The sequence below is a fragment of the Rhodamnia argentea genome, chromosome 7, assembly GCF_020921035.1.
Source record: "Rhodamnia argentea isolate NSW1041297 chromosome 7, ASM2092103v1, whole genome shotgun sequence".
NCBI lineage: Eukaryota > Viridiplantae > Streptophyta > Magnoliopsida > Myrtales > Myrtaceae > Rhodamnia > Rhodamnia argentea.
The window spans coordinates 25,075,780-25,085,677 of NC_063156.1; the positions used below are offsets into that span (position 1 = coordinate 25,075,780).

A 9,898-nucleotide genomic window follows, 5' to 3' on the forward strand; every position below is an offset into this window, starting at 1 on the left:
TTTGTCCTTTACTTCTTCTTTTTTATTATTTATTTATTTTTCTTTCATTTTTGCGATGGCCGGTCTCAAGCGATGGCGGCCACCGGTGATGCATGGAGAGGGCCGAATAAGGCTGTCCTCAAATCCTATGTGGCGTTAAGGTTAACTAAAGCACTAAAACATTGTTGTTTTGATCTGAATCCCAATGTTAACACAAAATCTTAATTAAACTAGGTTAAAAATTCAATAAAAAAGGCAAACTCAAAAAAGAAACAAAAGGCTAAATCTTAAAAAAACACACACAAACAAGGAAAAAGCCCAGGACCCTCCTCCATCTGTGGTCACGGCCCATCACTAGTGGGGCATAGGCGATGGCGGACAAGGTCGCCGACATTGCTAACCAAAGGCGAGGGCTTGGCCCTCTTGTTGTAATTTTTTTTTTTTAAATTTCAATCTAATTTGCCTAAAATTCATATCAATATTGTCTTTGAATGACAACCGGCCGACCATGTTAGTCTCTTATTTGAAATAGTCATGACAACTTTAGGACTTTATTTAAAGTAAAATATACTTCAGACTGTCATTTGAGAAAATGACAACATATCCTTAATTAGAATTCTCTTCTATTTTCCTCCCCGAAAGCCACCAATCATCATGAATCGGGTGGAGTTCAATGTGCCACGGGTTCGCCCGATCCGATCCGATGATCCGATTACTCCCAGCTAAGCCACGGACCGAGCCCGCCCCGATAGTGCTCGGTCCCTTGGGGGACACCTCCGAAGCTCAGCTGTTTCCATTTCGCACTCTAACGCAGCTTCGCTTCCGGCGGCGATTCGGTGGTGGATCGTGTCGTCGATTCTCTCTCTCGCATCACTGGTCGGCGAACCCCGACTCGGATTTTGCCAGATTCTTTTCCGAAAGCAATCACCATGGGGACTTCAGAGTCCACGCTCTCAGGATCGCAGGTAACTCTCGATCCTTTGCCTTCGCAACTCGTCCGACTCTTCGCAAGGCACACCCCAAATCGTTACTGAACGACCGTTATTTGCTCTTGAAGAGACCGGCCGACGAAATCACCACCGTCTCCGAGCGGCTGGAGGGCGTTGATCCCGTCCTGGAGAAGCTCAAGTCCCTCAAGATCGTGAGTAGTAGCCCCTCTATCTAGGTTTTCGCGAGCACGTGAATGAATGTGCAGGTAGTTGCTTTTGATATTGAAAAACTGTAACTTGTGTTGGTTTGTTTGTTCAATTGATTGTAGGCACCTCCCATACTCACCTCGCCGCTGTCCGAGAGTAGCTTGACCGACATTTTGGTTAGGAAGCCGCCGTCTTCGTCAGCTCCAGGTGATGCACTGGCCTCTAGATGACATTTTTTACGACTTGGTTTATGTACTGTGGTTTCTAGTTCCGCTTATTTCTTTAAGCTCGTGAATATACTATTAGTGAATCGTTTTGTTTTGAAGTGAAATTCTGTAATGAGATCTTGAAAGTCAAGCTATTGGAGTGGTTAATACAGGAACGGTGAATCCGAAGGTGCTACTCGAGCTATTCTCAATGTACCGTGATTGGCAGGAGGAGAAGGTCCAAAAGATCGGCAAGAAACAGGTGCGCCTTTGCGTTGGCTAATGCATATACTATATATAGACACTAGGACCTTTCGATGAAAAGATCATCAAAAGGCATTTTAGACGAAAGGAAGTATCTAGTTCTTCGTTATATAGTTGTAATTGATTAGCCTGTTTTTCCTTAGATGGACTATTTTGAAGTGGAAGAATATTAAGAGGCTCCAATTTAGAACTAGTCAGGAATCTGTGAAGAGTCTTATAGCTTTGGGAGCGATCAACTTGTTGCTGTTTCTTTTGGACCAATCTTTCAGTATTCTCTCTGTTGAAGATTATTAAGAACGATTGAAAGACCCGAAGCTAGTTTTGTATATTTGACTTCTAAAATGTTGATATGTTTCTTCAGGGGATTTATGGAGATCCCAAGAACTTTACTTTTCCCCTGTTGCCTCTCGTGCTGGTTGAGCATTGCTCTTCGATCTTCCTTGTTGCGAGTTGTTTTAACGAGGGGCAGTAATTACCTTACCCAAAGAAGTTCGGAAATGTCCTTCATATTTTTCTTTTCAACTGAATAGATCTGTGCTTTGGACTTGATAGCGAGCTTCTCAATCATAAATGTATGCAGTGGCATAAAGTGTGATCTTACGGAAATTGTCCTTCTGCCATCACACATGCTATCAGAACCAGGAGACTTTGTAATGTAAAAACCTAAGATTTGGTGCATTTTGCTGCAGGAAGAAATAGAGAACAAGATAGAACTTGTGGATGCTTTAGCTGTGAAACTTCTCCAGCGTTTTAATCACTCTGTGTCAGCAATGAAGACCACCTCTCAACATTTATCAGAAGGTACTTATCTCATGATTTTGTGATTTTATTTGCTGTATGCTTGCTTTTAGTGACCCAAAGGATCGAATACAGAAATCATGAGTTGAATAACACACTTTCTCCAGAATATGTTTAGTACTGTGAAGTCAGTTCATACAATGTATTTCCTGATTGTTTCCCTTTTTTGCTTTGGAAATGTAAACTAATATTCTTTCATCAATTATTCTGGAAATCTATACAGTTCATGCATTGCAGGTGGAGCTTGGGGAACTTAAGGGCAGATTGACGGAGGTTATCAGTAACTGTGATGCCCTATGCAAGAGGATCGAATTGGAAGGGTCCGGAGTCTCTTCGATCATCGGTGACACCATTTGTTGCCAGGACCACCAATTCATACGACTCCAGTAGTTCATTACAAAGCGTTCTTGAGAGCAGTCCGGCTTCTACGGACTCAAAAACAGGCTGACCGATGCTTTTGTCTTATTCTTTTTGTCGTCCCTCTTTTTTTGTCCGAGGGAAGTGTAATTAGCCATTCTAGATTGAGATCGAGTGCATTTGGAGGAAGCCACTGTTGCTGTTGTCTAATTCACCAACGGACTCAATTTGGAGGATTAGTTTTCTGAATCATACTCGGCGCCTCGTTGGAGCCCATGCTATGTAACTTTTCTTTTCCGGCCATTTATGCAGAATTAGTTGAAAGAGCTTTCTTGAAATGGTGGAGTGATAAGAAAGTATTGGCAGTCTGTAAGTATTATTTTTGACAGTTAAGAATAGCAGTTGCTCAGGCATAGTTCAAGTTGTACTTGGAAAAAAAAATGATCTTAGAGATGAATAAGTCAGATGTAGCAATCCGTTGGGTGAAGAAAAACGAGTTTGTTGCATTTGCTTTCTAATCACTGGACTTAGGTCTTTTGAGCAAAATAACTCACTACATCAACAAAATTCTTTGATAAGTTGTGGTTAACCGTGCAAACATTACCTTGAGAAATAAAGTGAAAATGAGAGAGAATGAAGCCCAACATGCTAGTTTCGAAAGGATTAATCTTGAGAACTGTGGTAGGGGTTTATAAGTCACTTTTAGCTTGTGATCTCAATTAGTTTCTTCTTTAGCCATAGTTTCTTTGACTAGGAAAGTTCTCAAAATTGATTAAAGGATATTTTTAAAATTTTGAAAACTTGAAATGAGTTAGATGGCATTTTTGAAAATTAAAAAAACAAGTGAAGGAAGGATTCACAATTCTATCTTTTTGAGTTTGTCCTTTTTTTTGAAAATTCGGGTCTTCTTGTCTTATTTTAAAGTATTAATAGCACAAAAAATTTCAAACTGACATAATGTGATATATCTACCTCAAAGTAATTTTTTATCACTAAAAATTTCAAACTAATACACCTATGAAAATTTTATCATCTCTTGATTTTTATGAAATTTTACCGTCAAATTACCAAGTTACACAATACTTGGACCGTTGATGGGTGTACCAATTTTCGTTTATCACATGTGTACTAATATGAGATTTTTTGTGATATTAATCCAATTTAACGGAAGCTAACGAAGGGTAAATTTTGCTATAGGCGCTTGGAGTTCTTAGTGGTTACAAAATTAATTTAGGGATAAATTTATCACATGTACCAATTTGAGATTTTTCGTGGTATTTACCCTATCTTCAATATACCTTTCCTCTCCTAAAATATTCATACAACAAAAATTTGAATTTTTTTAATGTTAGGATAAGAAAATCAGATGGTTTTATATGTGAATATATGCAAATTTTAAAAAGAAGAAAATATGTAAGTTTTGAAAAGTTTTTTTTCCTGGTGAAAATTATAGTTTTTAAATTCCATGAGAATAAGGAAAAAAAATATAATAATAACCTGAAGGAAGTAAAAGAAGGAAAAGGATTGAGATATCCTCGCCCCTTCCGGTTGGCAGTTTGGCATAGCCCCCAAGAAAGAGTCCATGGCCTCCCTCTCGAGCACTCCATCTCCTCACCGTCCACCTCCTCCTTCGATTCCTCCACGCCAATGCAAAGCCCAATGCGCAAAGCCCATCCGCACGTCGTCCTCCACCTCCGGCGACGCCGGCAAACTTTCCCTAACCGAAGGAACGCGACGGAGGAGGAGCGGGACCGTCGACGCGGAGAAGCTGAAGGAGAGAGAGTCTAGAGAGAGGAGGGAGGAGGTTAACCGGAAGATCGCGTCGCAGAAGGCGATATCTGTGATTCTGAGGAGGGAGGCCACCAAGGCCGTGATCGAGAATAAGCGCGGGCGGAGCAACTCGAGGAAGCTGCTCCCGACGACTGTCCTCGAAGCTCTCCACGAGAGGATCACGGCCCTGCGCTGGGAGTCTGCGCTTAAGGTCAGAGAACCGATTGACCACGAGAGAGCGCTTCATTTGGTGTTCGATGTCTTAGTTTCGCTTCTTTGGTGGAATCTTGTTGGATGTGAGGGAAGTCTGTTTTTCATGGAAATGGAATTACTCTTGCGGTCGACCGAAAAAAAAAAAAAGAATTGTTCTTGCTAATGTTGCTTGAGTATTGCTTTGCTGCTGCTGCTGCTGTGTAATTGGCGGTTTGGGTTACAAAAATTGGAGGAAGTGATCTTGATGGGGCGTTTTGTCTGATTTGAGCTTCATTTCTTTTTGATCAGTTGCTAATTACCTCTGGGACAACATTGCTGCAACAAATAGTGCACGATTCAGTTGGTTTGCTCTGATTAATTAAATTTTCCATCATTTTGAATTAGTTCTGCTAAGTTTCGAGCTAATTCGTATTGGAGTTGAGCTTGAACAGCTCCAAGTTTTTTGCTGAGAAAACGTGGCAAATATGGTTTGATGGATTCAAAGTCCAGGCAATATGGCAATGAATTTTATGATCTTGTTTGGGAAGAAAGTAAGTTCGGTTTGACATTTCTGAAGGGACCATTACTATTAAGTGAACTTTAAGAAATTTCAGAGACGCTTGATGCTCTTCCTGATGAGCACTGACAGTTTGACTAATAGATTTTAATCATTTATCCATGTGTTCCTTGGAAAATATGTACCTTTCAACTATTACCATGCTTTTGTATCATGTTGTAATATTTCTGAATGCTTTTTTTCTTTTTTCAGGTTTTTGAACTGTTACGTGAGCAGCTCTGGTACAGACCAAACCCTGCCACCTATGTTAAGCTAATTGTCATGCTTGGGAAATGTAAGCAACCTGACAAGGCTCATGAGCTCTTTCAAGCTATGATAGACGAAGGATGTGCTGTCAATCATGAGTCGTATACAGCACTTTTATCTGCTTACAGTAGGAGTGGTCTCTTTGACAAGGCATTTTTGATCCTTGAGCAGATGAAGAGCACCAGAGGCTGTAGGCCGGACGTCCATACTTATTCTATCCTTATAAAGTCATGCCTGCAAGTTTTTGCATTTGATAAAGTGCAGGATTTGCTTTCTGATATGGAAGCTGAAGGCATTAAACCCAACACGATCACTTACAATACCCTAATTGATGCTTATGGGAAAGCAAAAATGTACGTGTTAATGACTCTTTTAGTTCCGGAAGCTCCATCTTGTCTGTCAGATCATTGATTATGTTGAAAGGTTGCGTTTGGTTTTGGACAGTCTGTCAGCATCTATAACTTTATTCTGCATTTAGACTTTTCAGAAGCAGGAATGATCTGGAGAAAATTATGGTTAGACACGTGCATGCACATACACACACGTGTGTGAATTGGAGAGAGAGAGTGAGTGAGTGACCGTTTCTGCTGCAACTAACACACCGGTACCATCACAGCCATCAATATCAAATTCTTTGAAGTTACTTGTATAAGCATCCACTTCGGCTTGCACAAACATAACCCACTGCTATCTTCTTCACATGTATGAATGGAGAGAGAGAGAGAGAGAGAGAGTGAGTGACCGTTTCTGCTGCAACTAACACACCGGTACCATCACAGCCATCAATATCAAATTCTTTGAAGTTACTTGTATAGGTATCCACTTCGGCTTGCACAAACATGCCCCACTCCTCGATGTTTTTCTTTGTTTGGCCTGCTATCTTCTTCCCATAGATCCTGAATGAGTAGATGGACATGATATGGCTAGAGAAATAACCTTTTAGCATGATCTAAAAGCTTTGCAGAGATGGAGTCAACAATTGCAGAAATGCTACGTCAACCAGACTGTGAGCCAGATGTTTGGACCATGAACTCTACACTTAGAGCCTTTGGCAGCAGTGGGCAAATAGGAACCATGGAGAAGTGTTATGAGAAGTTTCAGAGTGCAGGAATACAGCCCAATATTAGAACATTCAATATTCTCCTGGATTCCTATGCAAAAGCTGGAAATTATGAGAAAATGAGTGCAGTGATGGAGTACATGCAGAAGTACCAATACTCCTGGACGAGTGTGACGTACAATGTTCTGATAGATGCATTTGGGAGGGCTGGGGATTTAAAACAGATGGAACATTTGTTTAGGCTAATGCAGTCAGAGAGGATTAAGCCAAACTGCGTCACTCTTTGTTCACTTGTGAGAGCATATGGACAAGCTGGGAAAGCTGATAAAATTAAAGGTGTTTTGCGGTTTATAGATAATTCGGATGTAATGCTAGATACTGTGTTTTTTAATTGCTTAGTGGATGCTTTTGGGAGGATGGAATGCTTTGCAGAGATGAAGGATGTGCTTGGGATGATGAAGCAAAAAGGATGTAAACCTGACAAAATTACATATAGAACCATGGTTAAAGCCTATTCAATCAGTAGGATGACGAGCCATGTGAAGGAACTACAAGATCTCTATGAATCGGGGTGGAAAAGTTCAAAGGAAGATGAAGAAGTCTAGCTTGCAGTGAGAAATTTTCAGGTCAGTGCATCCTGCTTTAACGAGATTTTTTGTTGTTTTAGATTCAATGCATTAGCAACAAATAAGTTTCTTGTTTTCTTGGCACCCGATTGTGAATGCTTGTTATTTGATATGACAAGATAGGTTAGAAGAGGTGAGTTCAAATAGTTAATGATCCTTAACATGCCAAATGCAGTCCAAACATGTTGTTCCTGTTGACACAGCAAATGCATGTATATAAGAGCTGATAGAATCATTGGAGTGAATGTTTGCCTCACACATCATTTTTATGCCCCGTTGGATTTGTCTACTCTATTATCACGAGTTCAGAATTGTCTATGGGAAGCTTATGTGTAAGAGACTATTTAGAGAGGCCACTCTCTTTCGGCTTGATGAATGGATTTACTTCCACCTTAAGTTTTTGTACGGATGTGTCTTTACCTCAGAATCTAAATTCCTAACATCGTCGTCCAGAGTTTCACTGAAGCATAAAACTGCATCATGAAAGTAAAGTTGATTTTGGAGCAGCATCTTTGGAGTGCTTGTCCAGTTTCTGCGCAATTTTAAGGTAAAATTATAGCTCATCTGCAAATGAGGAGATATGCACCATGATAGATTCTACAGCTTTTCCCTTGACCTTTTAAAGCGCTTTGTTTTTTCTCCATAGTAAACAAACATTGCTGGAAAGAATATGAGAGCAGAATAGTGCAAAATTTAATTCTAATTATTATGTGTGATACACAATTTCCTAGGCATGCCAGGCTTCCGCAAATAGATCTGCTTCTTGGATCACTCTTGTTGACGACTTAAATTTTATTCTTGCAAGACCTTTTTTGTAAGAGATTGTTCAAATCTGTTGCTGGATTTGGGTCCTCATCAGAACAGAGAGAAGTGCAGTCGATTTGCTCAACAGACGGAGCGGAACAAGCGGAGACATTCTGAATAATAGCTTTGAGATAGGCTATAGCTAACGGAGAGCACTGTTCGGACAGCACTGTTTGTGCAGCCACGATAACTCATTCTCTCTGCGGCATTTTCGGATGAGAATCTGAGCAACTGAGAGGCGAAAATGTTATACTCTCTGCGGTAAATATCACAAGAAGTTTTGGTGTTACTGAAGCATCTTCCCTTTTCATACCAGATGATGCACACTCATAACTTCCTCTGAACTTGGGAATCTCCACTGACCGCTGAAATGTGAAATTATGTGAAGGTTGTACATTCTTTATGAGGCATGAAGCATTTGTATCATCCCCAAGTTGTTGGGGCACCTATTTTCTACCGGGTATCACATTTGGTCAAAATGCTGGTGCAAAAACACTTAAAGCATTTGATGGATTCTACTGTAACCGTCGATTCGATTCTAGCGGCCCGGCAAGATTGTATCGACTCCTGCTTGTGTCCCCAAATTTAAACGTCAAGGACGTCATTCAAGCTTAAGATCTCTCCTGATTGATCATGTTTCACCTCAGGTAGTGCTGCTTGTACCTTAGAGTCATGCTTGAGGTTTAGTCTAACTTACCATCGAAAGAGGAAAGGATCTTTACCGAACTAAAGAAAAGGAAAGAAATAATGTAGTGTAATCGAATCGGATGTGTATGTAGAAGCTTGGTCTTGTTTCAGCTTTCAATGCAAACTAAACTTGATGAGACCCTCGATCAGGGAAAGGAAGATATATTGGTCGTGTTATTTCCCAGTGTTTAACGTTTTCTTTAATTTGATTCGGCACTAATGGAATGCATACACGACGCTTTTACTAGAGAGTTTTCGAAAAATTTATCCGAATTTCATGCTGACCCGTAAAAGATTGTGAAATAATCTCACATGCTTAGTTTCAAAGCATTAAATAGTACATCCAAATTTGTGAAGTGCTAAAGTAAAAGAAATGGAAAATTACATAGAACCCTCTGAAATTGATGGATAATACGTGTTTCCCCCTAAACTTTCAATTGCTACACTTTATTTTCATGAACTTTCACTTTGGAAGGCCATTAACCCACGGAAATATATTTCTCAACGTGCACATTGCACATGACTTTTAATGGGTAAATGTGTAAATTCATCTAATTTCATTAATGAAAATCTCTCTTTTACGCTTGAAATATGTGAAAAATGAAAGAGAAATAAAGGAAAATGGTGAAACAATTGACTAAAATATTAATCGCATTAATATCACAAAAACTTCCAAACCGATATACATGTCACAAATTTATCCCAAATTAATTTTTGGGGCACCAAAAACTTCAATTTTATGGTATTAAGCTGTATTGATATCATAAAATTAAATCTCAAATAGGATATTATGAAATAAAAGCTATTAGAACTTGATGAAAATGTTAATAGAATTGGATAAGATTTTTCTGAGAAAAAAACATAATTAAGCCCAAAATGAAGGCCTAAATAACAGAGAAGTCAAAAAAACATAATTACGCCCAAAATGTGGCCCTTTCCCTTTCTGTTTAATTTGTGCTTATCCTTTTTGTTAAGGTATCTTGTTTAGTCATATTAAAGTGGCTACATTCATCAAATTTTGTTTGATGTATGAGGCACGCATGATAACACTTTTGAAGTAGAATTTCTGCTCTAAAAGTGCTTATGGAGCATAAATTTGTTTGATTACGCACTTTCATTTTTATACTTTTGGAGTATTTTTTTACTCCATAAGTAATTTTAAAGTCACTTGAAGAAGCAAAAAAATTACTTTTGAC

General features: G+C 39.3%; 2 protein-coding genes across 6 annotated transcripts; both read left to right on the forward strand.

Moving 5' to 3' along the window:
- Window positions 1-649: 649 nt before the first annotated feature.
- LOC115742457 lies at window positions 650-3,158 on the forward strand. Its single transcript, XM_030676748.2, is given in 7 exon segments — window positions 650-944; window positions 1,037-1,120; window positions 1,238-1,322; window positions 1,495-1,583; window positions 2,275-2,386; window positions 2,607-2,692; window positions 2,694-3,158. Coding segments are annotated over 7 exon segments (630 nt in total). The 5' UTR covers window positions 650-908; the 3' UTR covers window positions 2,832-3,158.
- Window positions 3,159-4,294: 1,136 nt separating this feature from the next.
- LOC115742454 (pentatricopeptide repeat-containing protein At5g48730, chloroplastic) lies at window positions 4,295-8,958 on the forward strand. Of its 5 annotated transcripts, none has more exons than XR_004015569.2 (5): window positions 4,295-4,721; window positions 5,472-5,878; window positions 6,482-7,211; window positions 7,665-7,758; window positions 8,663-8,958. XR_004015569.2 is itself a non-coding variant. In XM_030676745.2 (3 exons), exons 1-3 carry the CDS (start codon window positions 4,323-4,325, stop codon window positions 7,188-7,190), a joined length of 1,515 nt encoding a protein of 504 aa, XP_030532605.2. In that variant the 5' UTR covers window positions 4,295-4,322; the 3' UTR covers window positions 7,191-7,456. The 5 variants fall into 5 exon arrangements, 1 of the variants encoding a protein (XP_030532605.2); XR_004015566.2 differs by lacking the exon at window positions 8,663-8,958 and adding an exon at window positions 8,017-8,574; XR_004015568.2 differs by lacking the exon at window positions 8,663-8,958 and adding an exon at window positions 8,071-8,574.
- Window positions 8,959-9,898: the final 940 nt, after the last annotated feature.